Source organism: Myotis brandtii, unplaced genomic scaffold (genome assembly GCF_000412655.1).
Source record: "Myotis brandtii unplaced genomic scaffold, ASM41265v1 scaffold923, whole genome shotgun sequence".
Classification (NCBI taxonomy): Eukaryota; Metazoa; Chordata; class Mammalia; order Chiroptera; family Vespertilionidae; genus Myotis; species Myotis brandtii.
The window spans coordinates 1037410-1061664 of NW_005371804.1; the positions used below are offsets into that span (position 1 = coordinate 1037410).

Consider the following 24255-nt stretch of genomic DNA (forward strand, 5'->3'; position numbering starts at 1 on the left):
GACTTATAGGAACACAGATTTATTATTGCAAAGCTACGGACCGTGAACGTAAAGGACGTGTGATGCATTTGTCTGCCGCTTTCAGGTGACGATGGCATTTGGCCTGAGGCACACTTGCCACTATCGCACTCAGGCCAGGAGGAGGGTCTCGCTGCCTTCCCCAGTTTTTCAGAGGCTTCTACTCTGAGCGCGGCGCCTGCGCTGTGATGCCTCTGTTGGCTTGGCCCTCTGATCTCCCTCGGTTATAACGAGGCTCAGTTGGGTTTGTCGGCCTCCGATTCAAGTCCCCCAGACGTCGGGTATTCAGGCTTCATGCTTCCTGAAGCATTTCCCCAGTAACTGGGGATTGGGCTTGGGGCTCTTTGACAAGGTCTCTCTGATTTATGAGATGAGACGTCAGGCTACCGTGAGTCATTTGTGTGGCGCGTTCCCATCAGAGGCCCGCTGCCCAGGGCGGCGAGTGTCCCGCGAACTACTCTGCAGCAAAAGGGAGATGGTGTGCTTTTCAAAATGTGCTTCTTTTTTAGCCAATAAAACAGCCTCCAGCCAGTTGGCTCGATGAGAGATTCAATAGACTCATCCTTCCTGACCTACTAATCTATTCAGGAAATTAAGTATAATTCTATTAGCATTTCCCCGCCTCCCACACTCCACCTGGGGTGGAGCCTGCAGATCAGCGAGGCATGGGAGCAATTTCTTTCCTCAACAGGGGCCTGCCAGTGGAGTTAGAATATGCGAGAAGTACCTGGTGACCTGAAGGAGGCTGAGCTGGACAACCCGAGACCAAATGCCTCCTCTGTCCATGTGACAGTGACAGACATTTTTGCCTGATTTTTTCCCCCCCAAAATATGTTTTTATTGATTTTAGAGAGAGGAGAAGGGAGAGAGAGAGAGAGAGAGGCATCAATGATGAGAGAGAATCCTCAATCAGCTGCCTCCTGCACGCCCCCTACTGGGGATAGAGCCCGCAACCTATGCATGTGCCCTGACTGGGAATTGAACTGGTGACCTCTGGATTCATGGGTGGACGCTCAACCCCTGAGCCACACTGGCCAGGCTTGCCTGACTTTTTAGATAAGGTATTGAGCCTGCCCCGTTGTTTGAGTGGCCGGGGGGACTGGCCCACTCGAATGTGCCATTGTTGAGAATGCTGATGAACCACCAGGTCAGGCAGGCTCACTAAGAGCCCTCGGGCCGTCTGCAACTCACTGTTCTGGTCACTTCCAGGACCGTGGAAGAGTCAGGGGGGATCTGGTCCCCGGGTCAGGCCAACCACCCTGAAGGTAACTCTGGAATGTGCAGAGACGCCCCAGGAAGGAGTCGGCGGAGTCCTGCGGGACCCTCCGGGGTGGCGTGACTCAGGAGAGCTCTCCTCCTTCTCTTTCATGTTTTCTGAAACCATCCAGGTTTCTTTTGCAATAACAACATGTGCTGGGCTCTCTTCTCCTCCGTCCCATTGATTTCACTTTTCAATCCCAAGTTCCCTGAACACCCTTATCGAGTGAATTTGGTTCAAAGCGATTTTATTGTGGTGCGTGGACTTTTTCCTGGCTCCCCGCATCCTTGATGGATTGCTGTTTCTGGGCACGCAGAGGGATGCTATCAAGAAGAAGCCTATCTGGGCTCCCTCTCGATTTGGTTAATTAATGTGCAGAGCAGTTGAGAGCCAAGGCTTTTCAACGCCAAGAGGTAGGACGTTAGAACGTGAAGAGGGAGGAACGCACTTGTTTTTTAATTTAGTGCTGGAAACTGCGCTGCTAACCCGCAGAGCTGCTTACGTTCGTCTCTGGGCCCTTGGTTGGGTTTGCGGATCCCAGGGGATATGGTTTAGGAGTGCTTTCTCCCTTTGTCTGGAGCTGTGCTTTCCGCAAGGGCCGCCATTAGCCACGTGTGGCTTGTTAATTAATGTTAAGTAAATGTTCCGTGTTTAGCCACACCACAATCACTTTTGAAGTGCTCCATAGCCACCATGACTGCCGTATGGGACGGCATCCAGAGACTGTTTCTCACAGCAAGGTCTCGTGGGCAGTGCTGGTCTGAAACACAACTGTACCTTTTTAAAAATATGTATATTTTTATTGATTTCAGAGAGGAAGGGAGAGGGAGAGAGTGATAGAAATATCAGTGATGAGGGAGAATCCTTGATTGGCTGCCTCCTGCACACCCTCCACTGGGGGTCGAGCCTGCAACCTGGGCATGTGCCCTTGACCGGAATAGAACCTGGGACCCTTCAATCTGCAGGTCAGTGCTCTATCTACTGAGCCAAACCAGCCAGGGCCAACTGTACCGTCTATAAACCTGCAAGGCTCCTCCACTTTCCTGGCCGCCTTAACCAAGCCTTCCCCACACACTTCCCCCCTCCAGTGGGGGTGGCTAGACCTCAGAATGAGACAGTTTTGGATATTCAGTAAGAGTAGCTCTACAGAAGATTTTCTAGGGGGGAAACCTCCTACATTCTCTAATAATTCATACATTGAGTAAAGGTAAGAAGTGATTAGATCATTATAACAGCAGCTATTTTTGTTGTATACCTGCTGTGTTCCAGGGTTTTGTTCCAAGTGCTTTACATATTCACTCTTTAATCCTCAAAATTAAACCCACGAGGTATGGTGCTGTATTCTCCCCATTTTGAGTTGAGGAAACTGAGGCATGGCGAGGTTAAATGACGTGACCCAGGGTCACACAGCTGATAAGTGGCTGCACTGGTATTTGAACCTGAGCCGTGTAGCTGCAACTGCCTCTCATCTCTCTGCAAATGACAACAAAACATCCAGATTGTCCCCCGCCAAGAGGGGACTGGCAGCCTGGTCGGAAAACTACAGAAGATATATTCAGTAGATGTTCAGGCTCTCAGCGCGAACATGAGCAGATTCTATTGTTCTCTGTAGCCGGGATGCAGTGAAAGTAAAACCATTTCTCAAAAGAAAGTGATGGTACTTTTCCACTGTTTGGGGGAGATAGCTGATCTCCAAGATCAGGAGCTGGCAAACTAGCTGTCTGCTTTGTAAATAAAGTTTTATTGGAACACAGCCAGCAGGCACATTTGCTTATGTATTGTCAGAGGCTGCTTGCTCATTATCCTCACAGAGCTGAGTAGCTGCAACGGAGGTCATGTGACCCACAAAAACGTAACCATGTATTTTCTGGCCCTTTACAGAAAGGGGGTGCCGACCCTGTGCTAGATCACATTCTCCGAGCATTTCAAGATAATTAGCATCTTCTGTTAGCAGTCGTGTGTTTTTTAACTTGAGGGATGACCCCGAATTGTCAGAAGGGACTGAATAATTCACTGTTTTTATTACTATTCAGCGTAAACGAATGCAGCCCCGGCTGTCTGCCAAGCACACCTGAATTTCTGTCGGCACTAACGCTTGGCATTTCACCAGTCCTCCGGCGCCCACCTTTCCCTGACCAGACTCTGCACATTCCCTCAGTCATTTCTGGAGAGGCCCAGGGCTCCCCACTCGAGTGTCCCCTGTACCTGCCCTTGTCAGGGCTGTGCACGTCATGCAGCTCTCACTTTAAGGATGTGAGCTAACGTAGTAAATATTAAAGTTATGCATTCTTCATAGTCTACATTCCATTGCAAAGTTAGAAGGAATTAAGTCTTTCCAAAATCTGTCTGCCTTGACATTCTTAAAATAACTTTCCCCCCTAATTATAAAAGTTATATATATATATATACATATATATATATATATATCCCCTAATGATAAAAGTTATAAATAATTTTCCCCTAATTATAAAAGTTACATTTATGAAAGTTATAGTCTTGGCCAGTGTGGCTCAGTGAGTTGGAACTTTGTGCCATATACTGAAAGGTTGCAGGTTTGATGCCTAGTCAGGGCACATACCTAGGTTGCTGGTTTGATCCCTGGTGGAGGCACGTATGGGAGGCAGCTTATCAATGTTTCTCTCTCTCCCCCTTTCCCTCTCCCTCTCCCTCCCTCCCTTCCACTCTCTCTAAAATCAATAAGCATACCCTCGGGTGAAGATATTTTTAAAAGTTATATATTCCCCTAATTATAAAAGTTATGTGTTCTCTCACCCGGCTGGGGTGGTCATTGGTTGAGTGTCAACCCATGAACCAGGAGGTCACCCGAGACTGATTCCCAGTCAGGGCACATGCCCAGGTTTCGGGCTCGATCCCCAATAGGGGGCGTGCAGGAGGCAGCTGATTGATGATTCTTTCTCATCATTGATGTTTCTATCTCTTTTTCCCTCTCCCTTCTTCTCTCTGAAATCAATAAAAAACATTTTAAAAAGTTACTTATGTTCTCCTAAATATAAAAGTTACGTGTATGAAGGCCTAACCACAAGAGCCAGCATTTCCCCCACAAAACCCCACCGCGCTTCTTGAAGAAGATTCTGCCACATATATACATTTTTTTACCTTGATTTTTTTTGTCATTGGAAATTTCTCAGTAAATACTGTTTTTTAGTGCTGTGTAATATTCCATCATATGGATGTATGATAATTTACTAAACAGCTCCTCTGTGTGGGCATATGGGTGCTTTCCAGTTGTTACTGTTCTCAGTAAAACATAATGACTGTCTTTGTACATAAACCTCTGTCTGCTTCCTGGGTGTCTCCTTAGGGTCAGAGTCTCAGGAGTGCAATTTACTGAATCAAAGGCCATTATTTTAAAACCTCTCTGATGTACCAAAAAAAAGAAGGTCTTGTCATCTCTGACTAACTTTGCTTCCCGACTCCAAAGATTACTGCACTAATTCATGGAATTCTAATACAAAGGCGTGTTGACGTTAATGTTTAGAGACTTAATATTAGGACAGAGGGGGAATGAAAACTGGAGGCCACCAAGAACACTCTAGACCAAGCATGTCAAACTCACGAACCCCGGGCCGCATGTGGCCCACAACGAATATTTTTGCGGCCCAGTCAATATAACGGTATGTAAGAAATGTTTTAATACAAATTTCCCAACTTAATTTTTACAATATCCTGTTATACATAATTATTAATAACAAACTATAACATTTGCTAATGATTGATTACTATCATCGTGTTGCGCACCATTTCTCTCCACTAATACTAGCAGCGAATATTTTAGCAGCCGATGGCCGCAGCATTAGTCTTGGACTGACTTGTTTCGTGTGCGCAACAGGAAATATTTCACTTTCGGAGAACAAGAAAAATAGGTTTATTTGCAGCATTACGCTTAATTTGTGCAGTTATTCAGTGTCTGGTAAGTTAATGTTCAAGAAAAAATATTAATTTTTATTAAAATGTTCTATTATTTTTTGTTAATGATTACTCATTTATTTCAGTCCTTTGTATTCACTGTGTCTCTATCGAAATAAACCCACATTGCTATGAAAATTGAAGCTTTTGTTTTCTTTGCGGCCCGCATAAACTTAAACCTTGTTTACTTGGCCCGTGTTAGCCTTGAGTTTGACATGCTTGCTGTAGCTCTATCCCCTGGATAGCTCTCATCACGGGAGTTTTATGTGTTCACTTGCCTGTTGTCTGTCTGTGTCATTTGTCCTGTACATGGTCTTACCTCGTTCTGTCACCGTGTTTGAGTAATTCCTACGCTTAGGGCTGTATGCATATGGGGTGGGAGATGGTGTCGCAGTAATTTGTATCAAGCATGCCATTGCTTCACCCCCCACATTCTGCTGTGAGTCTAATCAACTTTGGGGCATTGGGGAGAGCCCTGAAGGAACCTGGGCCATTAGGGGTAGTGTGGGGCCTGAGGGGGAGGGAGGCCTATGGTGTTGGCGGGAATGGCTTCGTCTTTACTCACTTCACTGGTTGTGTGAATCTGAGCCCTCGGCCGCTGCTGGCACAAGCTGGTGGCACTGCTCACCCCTCCCTCTGTCACCAAGCCCGGTGCAGGGTCCCCACCCAGCCAGACGGCCAGGCAGGTGCCCACACTCAGTTGTGCCGTCACAGGCTGACCCAGTAACGTGAAGCAGCTGGCCTGTGGGCCTTTACAGGGGTGCGAGAGGGGTATGCATAGGGGCACATGTTAACCCAATATTTCCTGCTACAGCTGGCACCACACAGTAGTAGCGATCCGTGTGGGGGAGATGTGGCTGTGTCCAGTGCGCACTGGTGGGAACTGCTTGCAGCTGACTGGGTTTAGGACAGCTGTCAGCCACCACGGCCGGCCGGCGGGACACGGACACCAGACAGAACATGACCCTGCCTTCTCTTCTCCCTCCAGGTCCAGCACTTACCGTCCCAAGGGCTTTGATGTCACCGTGAAGTACACGCAAGGCAGCTGGACGGGCTCCGTGGGGGAGGACTTGGTCACCATCACAAAGGGCTTCAACACTTCCTTCCTCGTCAACATCGCCACCATCTTCGAGTCGGAGAACTTCTTCCTGCCTGGCATTCAGTGGAATGGGATCCTGGGGCTCGCTTATGCGGCCCTGGCCAAGGTGAGCATCATCAGGGGCCGAAGGAAACGGAGCGATGGGAGGAGGTTCCGCAAACCCCTCATCAGAGGAGCTGGTGAACGGGTCCAGGCCGTTGGAGATGGTCACACGGTTTATGAAATTTCTAAGCATTTTTAAAATTAAAGGGACATGGCACAATTTTTGAACCTTCCTGCAAGATAACCTGGTACCATTACTTATTGTTCGTCTTTTGTTTTTATCTATTTTGCTCGTATAGTTTGAAAATATTGAGAACCTGAATCGCTTTGTGGTTTTGTTTAGGAGTTTTTATTAGTGTAGGGCTCAGAGAAAACACATTTATTACATTTAGACGCTCGTATGAAGATGGAACCTACAGGGGACACGGGACCTCGGCAGGGGGTGGCCCGGCAGGCTGAGAGGGCCTGTGAGGGACACCTGCGGCCGGAGCAGGGACACATGGGGAGCGAGCCTGCCTTGGGACCACCGGCCACTGGAAGTAGTCACAGGCCGAGGAAAAGGGGGGACCCTTGCTCTCGGCAGCATCAGCACCTTCGCAAGCAGGAAGGGCAGGGCTGCACGCTCTCCAGTGTTTGCGGTGGAGGAAGCGCCACTGGCTGGCCGAGGCCAAGGCCGGGGACTTTCCACAGGGAAGGGCTGCCAGGGCAGGCGGCTTAGACACTGAGCACCTCTGGGCAGGTCTGCAGACACCTGAGCAAAGCAGAAGGAGGTCACCCCTCCTGCCTGTGCCCGGGCACCACACCTCCTCGCTCAGGGTCAGGCTTTGAGCAGAGCTAAGTGGGAGCCCGGGCAGGAGCAGCAGGCTGGGCAGGAGCAGCAGGCCGGTGACCACAGAGTCCCAGGGGTCCCTGGGGATCCCATAGGGAAGGCCTGCTCTCTCGCCTCATAAGGACATTTGTTCCAGCTCAAGTTTCTAGCAAATGGTGCAGGGGTGGGGGAGGGTTGGGGAGTAGGGGGGACAGTGAGTGGGTGGGGGGATGGTCCCCAGCCCTGTGGTTTCTCAAGGAGAAAGACTACCCTGAGACAGGCGGCTGAGAACATCAAAGATGTCAGTTCTCGTGAGCTCCCCGAGGGGCTGACTGTGTAAGGTCAAGTTACCCCACTTTGGAGGTGTGTTTACTGAGGATCAGAGGTCCCGCCTCGCCCTGGACAGTCAGAGCCCCAGCTGCCGTGTCTCACTGTCTGTGGGGCCCAGACCGGTTCCGGACCCCCCTCTTTTCTCGGTACCGTAGGCAGAGCTTAGTATGAGATTTGCGTGACTTTCATTTCTTAATATATTTTCACCCACCATGTGGCCCCGGGCAAAACATTCCATCTTCATGTGACTTTGCAAGTGAAAGATGTGGGTTTGACTGTTTTCATGCTGATTATTTGGAAGACGGTAGAGGCGAGCTAAATGATCCGGAATGACTAACATGTGAAACTTCCCTTGGGAATAAACTACGTGGGGGTTTCCAGACTTTCCATGTGACCTTTTATCTTTTCATCTGTGAAATTCCAAGACGAGCAACAATTGGCCCCACACTCGTGGAGCTGGGGAGACAGAGAGAGAATGTGTAGGGAGCAGGGACAGGCAGGGCGATTGGGTGGTGGCCCCAAGTGGGTTGATGAACAGTGTGTGGTGGCCATGGTGTGTGGCGGTCCCTGGTGGACCTCAGATGCTTCCCACCGAGGAACCACCCACGGGGGCTCCCCTCCTGCAGATGCCCAGGTCCAAGCACACCCCTGAATCAGGTACTCTTGGTCGTGGGAACGGTGTGCTTTGAAACCTCTACAGGGGCGCTGGGCACAGTTCTACTGAAGGTGACCTGACAGAATCGTAACAGATCCCTGACTGTGCCAGGCTCTGCGCCCAGCCTTTATGAGATAACACCCATCTAAGCTGAGAACCGCTCTGGGAGCCCATTATCATCCCATTTTACAGATTGGGAAACAAAGGGGCAAGTCCCAGGGTTAAGCAAGGGTGGAGTGAGGATTCAGTCCTGTGCAATGGTTACCTTGCTGCCTCTCAGGGAAATGGACGACAGAAGAACACCTGCCTGGGTCAGCACCAGCTCAACCCGTGTCCACACCCCCTGGGTCAGCACCAGCCCAACCCGTGTCCACACCCCCTGGGTCAGCACCAGCCCAACCCGTGTCCGCACCCCCTGGGTTAGCACCAGCCCAACCCGTGTCCGCACCCCCTGGGTTAGCACCAGCCCAACCCGTGTCCGCACCCGCTGGGTCAGCACCAGCCCAACCCGTGTCCAGAGACGCCTTCGTCTCACTCACTGACCCAAACACAAAGTCCTACAACAAAGAAATAGAGACATCGTCCCAGACTTGCCAGATTCCACGGGAGCTGAGTGGGAGACAGTGCAAATGATCTCAACAAATGGGAAGATGTATGTTTGCTAGGGGGGGCTCTCTCCCTCCTCCCTCCAGAATTATAGATCATAAGTTTTATTATCTTGTAGATAATAAATGACCGTGCCTTCTGTGAACCACACGTTGGAATATGTCTATAGCATCCATGCTACTTCAATTAAGTTTCCAGCAAAAACTAACCCTCACAGTGACTAACTCTCCTATCTCCCAGCTGTCAAAGCCAAAATCTAAATGCAAGCCTATGACCTTCCTTTGTGACCACCAGCACCCGTGGCCCACCCCCACCTCAGAGCTGTCTGTAGATCGTCCCTCTCTCTTCTGAGTCCTGGAGCAATGGGGGCGTCCTCGGCATGGATGGCTACGTGTAAGGAAGGTGTAGAGTGAAATTTGGCGGTGGGGAATCAGTGATCCAGCTTTTCAACTTGAGGAGCAGAGCAATGCTCCTTTTCTGCTAAATCCCCGCTCACCAGAGTTCAGCAGACAGCTGGCTGAGCCACGCCCTGTCCCACGGTCTGGGATCTGAGACAAACTGTCCCCTGGGTCCAGCATCTCTAACTTGCATGATGGACAGACAACTGTGGCTGAAAAAGGTGCAGACAACCTCCGGCCGGGGAGACCCTGCTCTCTCCTTCCTCCGAAATGTCTGCAGTTAGAGTCCACCCGCTACCGTGGAAACCCACTTCCCCAGCTTCTCACGCCGCCTGGCCGGGCAGTCGTGATGATGAATGGGACAGCCTCCCCATAGCTTCCTGGAACACTCTCACTCCTACAACCAACAGGAAAAATGCCACGTGGTAGGAAGTCCTGTTGGAGGGTTGTGAGTTATTGTTGAAGGTACTTAATCCTAAGCTTGTTTATTGTTTAGCCGCGAGAAACGGGAAATATAAATACGCAGTGGTGTCGACCCTGGGTCACTCCTCGTCTGGCCTGTGAGTCTGAAGCCTTGTCCCTGTCCTCCCTCCGCAGCCATCGAGTTCTCTGGAGACATTCTTCGATTCCCTCGTGACGCAAGCCGGGATCCCCAACGTTTTCTCCATGCAGATGTGTGGGGCGGGATTGCCCGTGGATGGATCTGGTACCAACGGAGGTAGTCTTGTGGGTATCTTTCCGTCTGAAAGAGGCGAAAGAAACTCACAAACCACTGGGGCTCTTTTTTATTTTATTTTATTAAAGACCCTGATAGAAATACTAGACATGTAGGCAAACACAGGTCTTGGAAGGGTTTGATAATCCTTATTATAGAACCTTTTTAAAAATGAATAAAATTAGCTATTATTTTTACCTTTCCTAATCGTCCTGCCATCCAAAAGGATTCTCATGGCTCCCCCAATTCCATTAAAGCTTTTTTAAAGTTTTCCTTTGAAAGGTAACTGGTTTTGATGGGTGAGGGAGGGGCAGGTGAGAAATAGTAGGGGGTGTGCAGGTGGGCCTCAATCTGGGGAGGGGACGCAAAGGCAGTGCCTGTGATTTCATACGTTTGGGGAGACAAGAACACGTGTATGTCCCCCCCCACCCAATACACACACACACACACACACACACACACACACACACACAGCTAAAGTGTTAGTTAGTGAAACAATCATTCAAGGCCATCAGCCCTGAGTGTCCCTTGATGGAACCTGCACCCTGATGTCTCAAGCAGGAGGTGACAGGTGAATGCACAGGAGGGCGCCTTCCTCAGGGTGGGTGCTGCCTACGCCTTTGCTCTCCAGCTGGGAGAAGCAGGCTCGGCCACTTGCATTTGCTATCAGTGCAGTTGCTCTTTCCTTTTAAAATACATTTGTATTGATTTCAGAGAGGAAGGGAGAGGCAGAGCGAGAGATAGAAGCATCAATGATGAGTGAGAATCATTGATTGGCTGCCTCCTGCACGTCCCCTACCGGGGATGGATCCCACAACCTGGGTACATGCCCTTGACCAGAATCAAACCGGGACCCTTCAGTCCGCAGTCCGATGCTCTATCCACTGAGCCAAACCTGCTAGGGCAGTGCAGCTGCTTTTAATACCTGGTTAGCCCCTCTTCAGGGGAGAGGGGGGCTTAGGATTTGTGGAGCAAGGTTATGTAGTTTTGCAAAATGAAGTTTTGATTAAGGAAGCTCCCTTGTGTTCTGCTTCCGAGCACTGTGTGGGGGAAGAGGGCATCCTCTGTTCTGAGGGCTAAGCCACGGTCAGGCTGGGTGGTTAACCACTTCACTGCATTTCTTTGGGGCACAGTCTGCGTACGGTGAAGCTGGAGTTACTTGTGCTTCCTGTCGGGGAGGGAAACCCCAGAGCATCTTGATTAGACCGGGGCAGAGTGTTGTCTGACCTGTGGCTACTAGGCCCTTAACGGTCCCTGTTCACTTTTCAAGCATATGCTAGTACATTTGTTTTGTGACATCAGGCTGAAGTGAAAGTACGATTCCAATGAGGGACTGACTTACAAGGGCACGCTGCTTTGTGTCACGTGCTGTATGCCTGGGTGTTTTCTCTCTCATCCCTGTTACTATTTTCCTTCCTAGGTCCTGGGAGGAATTGAACCAACTTTGTACAAAGGAGACATCTGGTATACCCCGATTAAGGAGGAGTGGTATTATCAGATCGAAATTCTGAAATTGGAAGTCGGAGGCCAGAGCCTTAATCTGGACTGCAGAGAGGTACCTACCCTGTGAGCTCTTTGTGCCTACCTGTCTGTGTGTGCCCGAGGCACCTAAATATGGCGGGTGGGACCTGCATATGAAAAATCAGAAGGTACATTACACCACAAGATAAATCAAAGACTCATGACATTAAAAGTTACAGGGCCTTCAGTTGTATGACAAGTTTAAATCGACCCCTCTCTAAAATAAATAAAAATGTCTTTTCACCATCACTTGGCTTAATAGGAAAAAATTAGCACAACATGGTGAGTGAGGAGAAGTACCTGGAGCTACACCTTCGCCATTCCTACGGGCCTGTGGTCCCTGACTCTGCTGAAGAGGCTGCTTTATACGGGTTTCATCAGTGTCAGGGTCAGAGGGGGTCAAAAATAAGCCGAACGAAAGCAAAAATGAATCATCAGCTTTATCTTTCCTTCAGAGTTAAGCATCCCCCACCCCCCTATGTAATTCTCACTCAGAGGAAAGTTATGCCCTAAGGATGTGAATGGCTTGCTATGCTAAAAGGAGGCAGGTGTGCAGGGCTGCAAGACCAGAGCCATTACGAACCTGCTCACACTGCTCACGGCATGGTGGCGTATTTGTGGCACATGATGGCATCATGATTATGATGACTTGAGGGAGCCTTCGTCCGCTACCATATTCTCAGAATGGCTTATGAAAACCCCCAGCATTTCATTATATCCCTCCCTCATGCCTCCAACCTCGGCATCCCACCCTTTCATACGCCCCGTCACAGTCCCCCACAAAGGCCCATGCACACAGACGCCTCTGAGAAACCCGCGGAGACGGGATAGACGGCGGTCCGTTCCACTGAGACTGCGCGTGCACCGCTCTGTGTTTAAGGTCAGAGGGCACTTACTGGCCATGAAGGAATCCAGTGGTAGAATCCAAGGGCCTGAAATAAAATACAATCTGTGTGTGGGTGTGTGATGCTCTGACTGAATGTGGCTCTGGTTCTCTTTCCATGGGCAGCATAAGGGAGGGTTGGCTTGTGTGAGTTGTGCAAATGGCATTTAATGTGCCATCTCACCCTCTGAGGACAAGGGGGTCTTCCCTGGTTGCCCGGGGAGGCTCCCGGGCAAGGGCATTTGGGCACCTCTGCATGAGGGACAGGCTCTGCATTGGGAGGGCTGTGGATTTTGGTCACGTCGCTTCCCTTTTCTGGCCTCAGTTTCTTCATCTGTGAAGTGAGAATGGGCTAAAAGTTAGTTCTGAGAATATAAAATTCATTGTAACCACCAAGGAGGTGCTGTGGCTGCCTGAACTTGTACGTAAGGGATGCCCAGTGATGGCGGGCTGGTGCCGTGTCACTCATGCGCCTTCTCTCCCCTCCTTCCCCTTTTAGTATAACGCGGACAAGGCCATCGTGGACAGCGGCACCACACTGCTGCGCCTGCCCCACAAGGTGTTTGATGCGGTGGTTGAAGGCGTGGCCCGCGCGTCTCTGGTGAGTCTCAGGGCGCAGATGAACTTTGGAGAATACCAGGTCATGACCACGTGCTGGGCAGTGTTACCCTCTAGCCCAGTGATGGCGAACCTTTTGAGCTTGGCGTGTCAGCATTTTGAAAAACCCTAACTTAACTCTGGTGCCGTGTCACATATAGAAATTTTTTTATCTTTGCAACCATAGTAAAACAAAGACTTTTATTTTTGATATTTATTTGATATATTTAAATGCCATTTAACAAAGAAAAATCAACCAAAAAAATGAGTTCGCGTGTCACCTCTGACATGCGTGTCATAGGTTCGCCATCACTGCTCTAATGGTCTCCCTCTGAGGGTTTAAGGGTTGTGTGTTTTTTAACTATTACTTATTAAGTTCACAATCTTATTATTTGATGTTAACTGGCAAATAATTATTTCATTTTAACCTGGGAGAACTGGGATCTGAAGGTGCAGCACCTTTTTTTGTATTTCAGATGATGGTGTAGTTGGTGCAATACAGTTTTTTTAATCTAAGAAAAAATTGGCAATATACTACGTTAAAATAAATAGTAAACCAGGAATATGCTTGTAGCCTTTAAAACTAAAGAAATGAACCAAAAATCATACTCCTTTCAGGCCTCATTAAAGCCATGTTGGGATTTTAATTCTGTTGTAAAAGAATGTGATTTATAGGTGACAAGGACTAGTTGGCCAATATAATAATTACTGTATGGTCACGTTCAGTAACACAACTGAAATCGTGGTCAAAGACAAGTACCTTTTGGGGACCTGGCTGATGGTATTCCCAGGGTGACCCCAATTTTCCAGTTTGGGCATTGGAGTGGACCAGCTGGCATGGATTGGGAAGGACACAGCTTTGGGGTGAGATGGAATTGAAGTTAGTCTGGTTTCTGGCTGTATGAGCAGGGTGCCTGGGGGAGGGTCACGGGTCCTCTGAGAGCCCCACATTGTCAGCGGGATTGTGCTGAGGTCTGGGGTCCAGTGCCTGGCACCCACGTGCTCGGGAAAGAGAAGCTGCTAGCCAGTGTCCACACTGCGGTGCTGCTACTGTGTGAATGCAAGATACACATTTCTCCCAGCTGCTTGGGTGTTTTATCATAAGCATCTGTCCACACAGGGCCACCCTGGCAAAGTCACCAGAAATGAGTGTTTCCCACAGAGTCGTTATCCTGTTACTAACTTGGCTGGTTATCTCACCGCTCCTCGGGGATGGCCAAATTCAAAGGATGATTGATAGAAGGCACAGCAGTTGCTTTATTACAGGTGATGGCGGGAACCTGGGAAGGGAGAGAGGGCTTGTCCTGAATAGAAACTTCAAAAGCCTGAAACTGCCATGGGGCCCTGGCCGGTGTGGCTCAGTGGTAGAGCATTGACCTGTGCACTGAAGGGTATCCCGGTCAAGGGCACATACCTGGGTTGCAAGTTCATTCCCCAGCCCCAGTTGGGGCGCATGCGGGAGGCAACCAATCGATGTCTCTTTCTGACATTGATGTTTCTCTCTCTCTCCCCCTCCCTCCCTTCCACTCTCCCTAATAATCAATGGGAAAAATTTCCTTGGGTAAGGATTAATGGTAGGTAGGTAGATAGATAGATAGATAGATAGATAAGGATTAATGATAGATAGAATTAATGATAGATAGATAGATAGATGATAGATAGATAGATAGATAGATAGATAGATAGAATTATTGATAGATAGATAGATAGATAGACAGACAGACAGACATAAAACTGCCCTGGGAAGAGCAGCAGGCAAACAAAAAGAATGCAGAGGGGAAATAAAAAGGCAAGAACGTGGAGGCCCTTTTGGAACTGAAAGGTCTTCAAGGCGGCAGCCCAGAGCCGTCTAATATCAACTGAATCAGACAAGAAACGGAGGTGAAGTTTTAGAGCCTGACATTCAGAATGCTGGTGACAGATCAGACCAGGCTCGATGCTCGAATTACGGAGCCATCTGCCCATTTCCCTCAACAGTGAAAGTGTCCGCAGCAGAGTCCGCACGAACCTTGTCAGGTGTAATGCTCTGAGCTATGAACGCTTCCCCTGGGCCAAGGAAGTGCCCGGAGCCTGGGCATGTGCCTGACGCCAGCGGAACCTCTGTGGGCCGGGCCGTGAGAGCGCGGGGCTGTGGCGGCAGGTGTTGGCACCCCGAGGTCATCGGATCATGGGTTGGGCAGTGCCTGGCTTTGTAGGAAAACCACGAGGTGGAGGAAGGCAGTTATGACATTGTTTGCCTTGTCGCCACGGATCCTGTGAATCGGAGCCTGCGTCAGGAGGAGCAACCTGGGAAGGCGGTTTGTCTGGGGCAGGGTGTGCGCTGCTCTGCGGGCCTTTGTGTGCGCACCAAAGGCGCGTTTGTTCTCTCTGGGCCGGGCCCTGGGCGCCGCCGCTCCGGCCTGGTCTTCTTTCGGGTCAGGGAAAAGCTGGCCTCGGAGAGCGAACACAGGACGAACGTTGGGCTCTGGCTCCTGCGTGGACTGTCGCCTTGGATTTTAGAAATGCATGGTGGGTGGGTCTGTATTTTGAAATGAGCCCGGTGGGGATTTGTGTGTGGCTGAGCCTGGGCTCCGTTCCTGCCCAGCTGTGGCGCCCTGAGTCTCAGGCCGTGTGCTTCTGCACCTCTAAAACGCACAAGCAGAGGACCCCGCTTCCAGATGACTTCTGGCATTAGAGCTCTGTGACCTGGGGCCTGAACCCCCCACGTGGCTTAGCCCTGGAGGCTTTCCAGATTCCTTTGGAGGCAGATGGTCCCGCATCTAGTTCTGAGCTGGGCCCCTCAGGCCAGTGACTTGGCCTCTCTGAGCCTCATTCGCCATCTGTGGCCGGACCTGCTCTTAGTGCTGACGTTAGAGCTGTGGGCCGTGGGGCAGCCGAGCCACCCTTTCCAGCAAAATGACTGCCCCGCCTCATCGTCTGGCAAGACATTCGTCCCTAGGACGCCCATTTCCAATCGACTTCCCTTTTCTCAAAGGAGAAACTGCATTAAAGCCCGCATTAGAGATCTTGCAGGTCACTCCTGGGCGGTCCAGGGGGCAGCCTTGATGGATGGAGAGACACAGGATATTTTCTCGCTCTGTACCCGGCGGGAGGGAGGGCTGGCGCCTGTGTGTGCGGTTGTGTAGCACGGGACACACCCCGGTTCATGCTGTCCCACCACAGTGTCCTTTGTACCTGCCCCACGTGTTCTCCCCGGCAGCGTGCTTACTGCCTCGGCTTCCATCACACCCTCCTCCCGGCACCTCTTCCCAGCCCTGGGCCCTGTTGGGGGGGTCTCTCTCCCTGCCCATTTCTCTGGGTGGGTCCTAGGCCCCACTCCTCCCTATACTGTCCTAAGTGATCTGTCCACAGCCACATCACCACGTCCCACCCTCCTGTCCGGGACTCTGGAATTCAGCGTCTCGCCCTGGCTCGGCCCCCAGAGTCTGGACTCGGGCAACAAGTGACCTGCACGTCCCACTCGAGTGCCGCAATGACACCGGTGTGCCACGGAGCCCAGGCCTCTGAGAAACGATTTCTGATAAATGCACAGGGGTGCCCTGGTTCTCTCCGTGCCTGTCTCATGCACCTTCCTGTCCTCTGCACCAGCCTCCGTGGCTGTCATCTGTGTCCCCAGTGCTCTCGTCTGCTCTCCCCCTGCACCATACCTCACCAACACCCTTTCGCCCTTTCATCCCTCAACTCAGCCCAGATGTTCCTACCTCAGGGATAAACACCCACCTTCCTCCCCGTCAGTACTCTCCTAGCTCTGTCCCCACCACATACGCCCCCAGCTAACGCCCGAGCAGGGCTCTGTGCTGGAAGGGGCATGCGTGGTGGCCGAGGAGCCTCACACACAGTCCTCCCTTGGGGAGCCGGCAGGCCTGCTCTGGTGCCTTCGCTGGTCCTGGCGAGATGGCGTGGCTGGAACTTGTCATTCATTTAAAGATTCAGCAACTAGTAGACATGCTGGGTGACTGTCCTTCCAGTCCCCTGACGAGAGGCAAAGGTGGACGTTCTGTGTTCCCGCCCATTCATATTTCCCACAATGTTTCCTGAATCTCTCTGATGGGCTAGGTGTTAGGACCAGAAGTGGATGCAGACAGCAGGCCTCTGTCCTTAGAGGGCTCAGATCCTAGTGCAGGAAACAGAAGTGAACCAATCACAGTAAATGTCAAACTAACTGCTACAGGGGGATATCCAGTGGAGGAGCAGCAATATGTGGGGGAGTCCGGGAGGGCTTCCCAGAGGAGGCATCATCTGAGCTGAGATCTGGAGAGAAGGATGTTCCAGAAGAGCGGAGCGCTCACAAGGGGCTCTGTACCTGGGGGAAGCTCGCTGGGCACGGGGAATTCAAAGGAGAGGTGATGCCTGGAAGGTCCTGAGGGCCACATTTAGGATCTGGCCTCTCTTTTGAAGGGTCATTGCCAACTACTGTGTTACCTTGGACAAGCCACTTCACCTCTCTGTGCTTTGGTGTCCTCATCATGAAGTAGAGGGGGTAATGTTACCGCACTGATGGCGGTGTTTGAGGATTGATGTAATTATGACTGCAAAGTGCTTATAAAGGTGCCTAATGCTGGCGAGTGCTCCACAAGCCTCAGTGTTTTAATAATTGTTATTTGTCAGCACCGTTACCCCCCAGAGGACTGATGGCTCCGCTGTGCTGTCCAAATTAAACCCTGTTTATCCCCGTGGGCATCTGGCGAGGTGACAAGAAAAGCCGGGAGCTGTTTCCTGTTGACGCGCCAGACTAGTCATTAGTTCTCACGTTACCGTGTTTTGTCTAGATTCCAGAATTCTCGGATGGTTTCTGGACTGGGTCCCAGCTGGCATGCTGGGCGAATTCCGAAACACCTTGGTCTTACTTCCCGAAAATCTCCATCTACCTGAGAGAGGAGAACTCCAGCAGATCCTTCCGCATCACTATCCTGCCTCAGGTATGAGCTTGGATTTGGGCTTTTCTCTCTTCAACGTGTAACATGCAAAAGTAAAACCCTTCATGCATAATATCTAATCATTGATACCTAACACAGGCACAGATATACAGTGGTGCCGAGTGACAAACAGCCACGAATAGCAGCAGCTTTATCAGTGAGCGTTAATTCCTGCTCAGGAGCCTGGGTGGGTCTGCTGATCTTCTGGGCTTGCTCACCTGTGTCTGGTCAGCTGGTGTTGGCTGGGTCTAGGTTGGCTTTAGTCTAGGATGGTCTTGGTCTAGGTTGGTCTTAGTCTAGGATGGTCTTGGTCTAGGTTGGCCTTGGTATAGGATGGTCTTGATCTATGTTAGCCTTAGTCTAGGACAGTGATGGCGAACCTATGACACGCGTGTCAGCGGTGACACGCGAACTCATTTTTTTGGTTGATTTTTCTTTGTTAAATGGCATTTAAATATATAAAATAAATATCAAAAATATAAGTCTTTGTTTTACTATGGTTGCAAATATCAAAAAATTTCTATATGTGACACGGCACCAGATGACTCGCCGAGCTCAAAAGGTTCGCCATCACTGGTCTAGGTTGGCCTTCGTCTAGGTTGGCCTTGGTTTAGGATGGTCTTGGTCTGGGGTCTGGGGTGGCCTCATTTACTCTGGTGGCTAGGTCAGTGGAGTGATAGGGCTGTTTGTTGTCTCACCGTCCAGTGGTGACTCATGCAGTGGTTTCTTCTTCTGAGAGAGAAGAAACTCAAGGACTCCTGGAGTCTGGGCCCAGAACTAGCCACCCTCTCCTGCACAGTGCTGCCCACACAAGGCCAAGGCCAGCCCAGACTCCCGGGTGGAGAAGTAGACACCACCTCCCAATGGGAGGAGCTGCAAAGTCACATCACATGGGGTGGCTACAAGGAAAGGTCAAGAATTGAGGACATTTTTGCCACATCTACAACAATACCAGTAGATGGGTTTTTCCTACTTATTTATAAATAAAGAATAAAACCGGATTCCCAGAGATTAAGACATCATTTCCCCCATACGCAATAAATCATTGATTCCTTCTTCATCCCAGGCATCTAATTAAATAGACCAACTTCTGTCTTCCTTAGTCATGTTCTCGCCTCTTCCCACAGCTCTCACTATGTCACTCACACCCCTTCCATCACCTCAGGAACCTCCAGCGTGCCCTCCAGGCACCCATGTCACCACTGTTTCCCTTTACAACTATTCCAGGTCAATATTCCTGAACCGCAGCTTTCTGTGCCGCTATTTACATGCTGATGGTCTCTTTCCCTGGTGTGGCCTTCCAGGACCTCCTCGCTGGGCCCTTCCTTGCTTTCCTGCCTATTTCCTGCTGCACCCTTGACCCTCCACTGATTGGTCACTGTGCCTGCTCGACTCCTAACCTTCGCTTTCACCACTCCCCACCCCTCGCCACTCCCCACCCCTCGCCCGTCCCCACCCCTCGCCTGAAATGCCCTCTGGTCCCCACTCCATCTGTGTATCTAAATTCTTCCCATCCTCGAAGACCCGACTCAAACAACCCATCTTTTGTCGAACCTCTGCTGAGCAGAATAACCCGTTTGTGAGCTTGCCCTTCAAGCCCATAATGCAAGTTTTCCAGGCTACTCATCGGGCACGGGGCCATGTCTTTAGGGTGTATATTATGCCGTTGCCTTTTTCCCTTTGACTTCTGTTTTCTGAAAAAACACACACACTTCTGTTTCTTTCTCAATTATTTCCTTGAAGATGAGAACCATGAGTTTTGAAGACCACCCTCCCTTCCCCAGCACTGCCATGCAGTGGAGGGTAGGGCCCTGTAACTGTTAAATGGCTAAGCCCTTGTGTCTTTGCCATATAATCTGGTGAATTTGAGATAAAGGAGTGTGGCTGGGAGGTAGGAAAGGAGGAATAATTTCAGAAGAAAGAAGTAAGTGGTAATACTGCCTTGTCTCCATTTTCAACTTTCCATAGTGGGAGGGGGTGGCATTCCAGAAATGGGCACTTGTTGGGGAAAAGACTGAAATACAGCCTGGCAGAGGGCACTGCCCTGAACATACTCGCCCTGTCTGCGTCTGCCTCTTTAACTATGAAGGAGAAATAGTAATACTTTCAGTGGCATTTTCCATTTTCAGAAGACGGCCATGTCCTTGAATGAACGGCACTGCAAAGAGTGATGTTTTTGGACTGTGTTTTCAGCATCTTTAAAATAATGTACTCTTTCTGATTATATTGGCCTGCCAACCGCCAAATGTGGACATTATTTCATCAGTGTGGTTTGTAACTAAAGTTAAAGCCTAGCTTGAGGACACAGGTGGACGTGTTCTGGCAAATAAATGGCACGTGGGTGGTTGGCAGAGGCAGGGACTCACAAGAAGCAGGAGGAAAAAAGCAGGCAACCAGGGAAAAAACCTGTTATGTCCAGGACAGGTAATAGCCGGCACGGGGTGAGTGTGGGGACATAGGGAGGCAGGTTGGGGAGGTGGCATCCATGTGGGTGTCTCCGAGTAAGAATCCAGTCTTATTCTCACTTAGGAGACGGTAGATTTTGGGGGGGTTGACTTTGACATGTTCACATTTTCGATTTTTAAAAACCGACATTCCCCATTGTTTTTCTGAGTTTTTATTCAACATCACCATGTTTGCTTCCCGGTGCCTGCTGGGAAGGACGTGGATGGGCGGTTGGAACCATCCTCTGCTGAGAACCACACACACTCCATATGCTGGCCACACCCCTCAAGGTCGCACTGGGGTCATCTAACACCTCAGCTCTGCCTGCCCAACCCCTTTCCTAGCATTCAGGGCAATCACAGGGCTCCTTGTCGCCACAGTATTAGACTGGGGTCCCTACCTGGGACCTTCCAGGCACCAGCAGTCAGACCAGGAGAGTCCGGTTTGTCACCAACACCATTTTCCAAACACACACGAGCTGAATTCTGTTTGGCCTGTTCAAAAATCAATTTCCAGCTCTCAGACAAATTCTGATTTCTTTTTCACATAACCCTGTACGTGTAAATAGTTTCAGTCTTGGTGCCACTGGTTCGCCCGTTTGTACTCAGTTGAAGGCAGACAGTTTCTTCTGAGATCCAGAAATACCGCAGCTTTCCCAACATGTGACAAATCTGCAGTCTGGAATTTTTATTGGGAGTCGACTGGGATCCACAGAAAGGCCAGAGGAAAAGATACAAATTCTGTTTGCATCAGTATCATCAGTTGCATCATACTTGCATTATGGAATTAGTTCATTCAAAGGTAGGGGTGTGTGTGTGTGTGTGTGTGTGTGTGTATGTATGTTTCTGATTCTGTGACAGCTAAGCCACCCCCCCCCACCTTTTCTTAATTTAACACTGATCAAAGCTTAGTCCCACTCATTCATTTGACACGCATTTATTGAGGTCTTCCTATATGCCTGGCATATACTAGGTGCCTAGGCGCCAGGCAACAGGGAGGAATAGAATGATGCCTGGCCTGGAAGAAGGGTTTGCACACAGACAAACCAATCAGTGCAGGGTTCTACCTGCCGGAACAGCTGCCTGGACACAGCAGCTGCTTGATACCCAGCAGTTGGTGACTCCAGGCACTGCCACCATGTGTCCTCGCTCCCCTCTCTGCCTTGCAGCTCCTCTCCCTCCCATCTGCCCTGCAGGTGAAGTACAGTGACATTCACCTTCCTCAGGGTCAGTTTGATCACTTATGTTTTCACCAGCACAACTTCCGGCTTCCTTTTCTGTTCAGATTTTAAATACTTTTCTTGTGCCCACCAATCCAAAAGACCCACGCACGGCCCAGTCTGCCTCCTCCTCCACCTCATACGGAAGCCCCTCCCACTGGTCTCCTTTCAATCTTTGCTCATCCCTCCAAAATCCCTCCCTCTCACATCCCCACAAGGCCTGAGACTGCCTACCTATGAGTAGTGCCTTGTTCCTCCAAGTTTTTCTTAGTGCTTTCATCCTTTAGGGCAAAGTCCTCCTCACTTACTTTGTGCTTTATTGCTTTCCTCCCTCCCCCAAATATTTGTCATGTCATACCAAGCCATTCTCTCTTCTTAACTGCCTACATTTTAATACTTTTTCATTAAAAAACAGAGGAATTGTTACTAATATGATATTGATCGGCTCACTGATTGTTTTAAGATTTAACTCATGTCCCCAGTAACTCTTGCCTCCTGGGGGCCTCAGGACATGGGCCTCACACATGTCAGAACTTCTTATCCGTGGATGCAGTGTCTTCTCTCTGATTGTGACGGTTTTCCCCTCTCGCACTGAGGGAATCATCCTACCTGTGCCTGCTGACTCCTTCTTAGAAGACACCATCACTTTGCAAAGGTGGTATCCTGGAGCCAGTTAGGAACCTTTGTGGTACTAGATCAGGACAGAAGGGGCCAACGATGACCTGGACCAGGGTGGTGGTGATGGAGATGGGAGAAGTGATCAGATTCAGGTTCTGTCTCAAAGGAAGGCTGCAGGTGCTGTGTGTGGTTTCGATGGGAGGTCAGAGATACTGACCTGGTGCTCTGGGACCGGAGTAAAGGCTGTGTGTGGATTTACTGAGACAGAGAGCCTTGAGATGAGCAGATCGGGGCAATAGCCAAAGTTCAGTGTCATTTTCTTAGTGGTACATTTGAGATGCCAACTGAGCGATGGATGAGTGGGTGGGCAGGTGGACAGAAGCGCGTGGCAGTGGCAGCAGAGATCTGGGCTGGACATAGAGATTTGGGAGCCTCGGCATAGAGCGCGGGGGATGTACTGAGGGCCAGGGGCTGCATGAGCCACCTGGGAGGAAAGAGAGAGAGGAGGCCAGAGCTCCGCAGTTCCCGGATACGGACAGGTGAGGAAGGTGAAGCAAATCCAGTGCAGGTGCCTGCGAGGGAGTAGCCAGTGAGTTAGGAGGAGGGAGAGAGGACCCTCTCTTAGAGATGAAGGGAAGAGAGTTTTGACGAGAGAACTAGCAGGTCAACATTATCAACAGAAGGGACCTGTTGGAACACTTCTGACTCAATATTTACTTACCTGTCTCCCCCTTAGATGGGAAGCTTGGCTGGGACAGGAACCATGTGTTATTCGTCCTTATAGTGCTGGTACCAAGGACAGTGTCTAGGCTCAAAAAATAACTGGTTGGCAGATGGTTGAATAGATGGAAGGACAGATGGATATATGAATAGGTGGGTGGATGGATGGATGGATGGGCAAACAGACAGACGGATGGCTAGATGGATGGATGACTTGATGAATGGATGACTAAATAGATAGGTGGATGGAAGTCTGCTTACGGTTGTCCCTGTATACAGTTACAGGTGGTGTACATGTTCCTGTCACTCTCACTAATGTTTATCACCACCATGCTTACGGTTTCAGCTCCTAGATCTGTAGCGCCCCATAGCATCTTGGAGAGTTCTGAGCCCCCTGTGACCATGACAGTTGTGTGATGTTGACTGATTTGTGCTTTTTCTTGCTTGTTTCCTCTTTCCTCTTCAACAACAGCTTTACATTCAGCCCATGATGAGGGCTGGCCTGAATTATGAGTGCTACCGATTCGGCATTTCACCTTCCACGAACGCGCTGGTGATTGGTGCTACCGTGATGGAGGGCTTCTACGTGATCTTCGACAGAGCTCGGAAGAGGGTGGGCTTCGCCGCAAGCACCTGTGCAGGTGAGCGATGCTGGCGTCAGACAGGGAGACCTGCCTCCAGAGCTCTTGTCAGTTCACTCACTTGGGAGCACTTCTCGACAAGTCAGTTGTGCTGAATTCATCCACTCATGCCTGTAATCGTGATCAAAGTCTTGTTGGTAAAATGTACTGGGGTTGCTGAGAGGAAAAAGCGAGTTCACCCACGTAAGACTTTCAGTGCCGTTCTTGGCACATGGAAAAGGCTAGTAAGTGTTGGCATTCCTGTTCCCTCTCATATTAAACTTGCATGGGCACCTCATCCCAGGAATAAAAATACTCCAAGGGACCTGGGGGTGGAATATCAGTGTTTGACAGTGAAAGGACTGAAACAGAAAATTCACAGATAAACTATGTATATTTTTTCCTCAAAGAAATCCTATAAAGTAAGAAATCAATGCTTGTCACAGCTATTTCTCAAAAACCTAAAATAATGAGACCAAGGAGCCCGTTTTTCTGACAGAAGTCCTTTGTGAGATGGCATGACGGTGACAGAGCAGCATTGTTCTGCGAAGCCTGGCTTGAGGCTTAGCCAGATCTACGGAGAAGCCACAAGAGCACAGTCAAGTTGATAGGATGGTGACACTCCTTAAACTTGAAAATGTCTTCAGAGTTGACAGTAGGCTTGAGATGGAGTGTCCCCACCGCACACGGGTACTCCCGACTAACAGTCGAGCTGGTAAGGAGAAGGCAAGTCATAGATGGAGAGCGGGAGACCAGTGGAGGAAGCGCGTGTCCCAGGAAGTGTGTGTCAGGCCACCGTGTCTCCAGTCGGGTGTCAGAGGACTGAAAAGGTCTGGGGCATCGGTCAGGGTCAGGAACAG

General features: G+C 50.0%; 1 protein-coding gene across 1 annotated transcript in view; it reads left to right on the top strand.

Moving 5' to 3' along the window:
• The window catches only part of BACE2 (beta-site APP-cleaving enzyme 2), a gene marked incomplete at its 5' end in the record, with an annotated part of 41735 nt that overhangs the window by 1590 nt on the left and 15890 nt on the right, over window positions 1-24255 (top strand). Inside the window, 6 exons of the mRNA XM_014532908.1 lie at window positions 6192-6408; window positions 9739-9867; window positions 11277-11411; window positions 12760-12861; window positions 17627-17776; window positions 23248-23416. Of these exons, the coding sequence (XP_014388394.1) occupies window positions 6192-6408; window positions 9739-9867; window positions 11277-11411; window positions 12760-12861; window positions 17627-17776; window positions 23248-23416 (902 nt within the window). The remainder of the gene's footprint in view (window positions 1-6191; window positions 6409-9738; window positions 9868-11276; window positions 11412-12759; window positions 12862-17626; window positions 17777-23247; window positions 23417-24255) is intronic.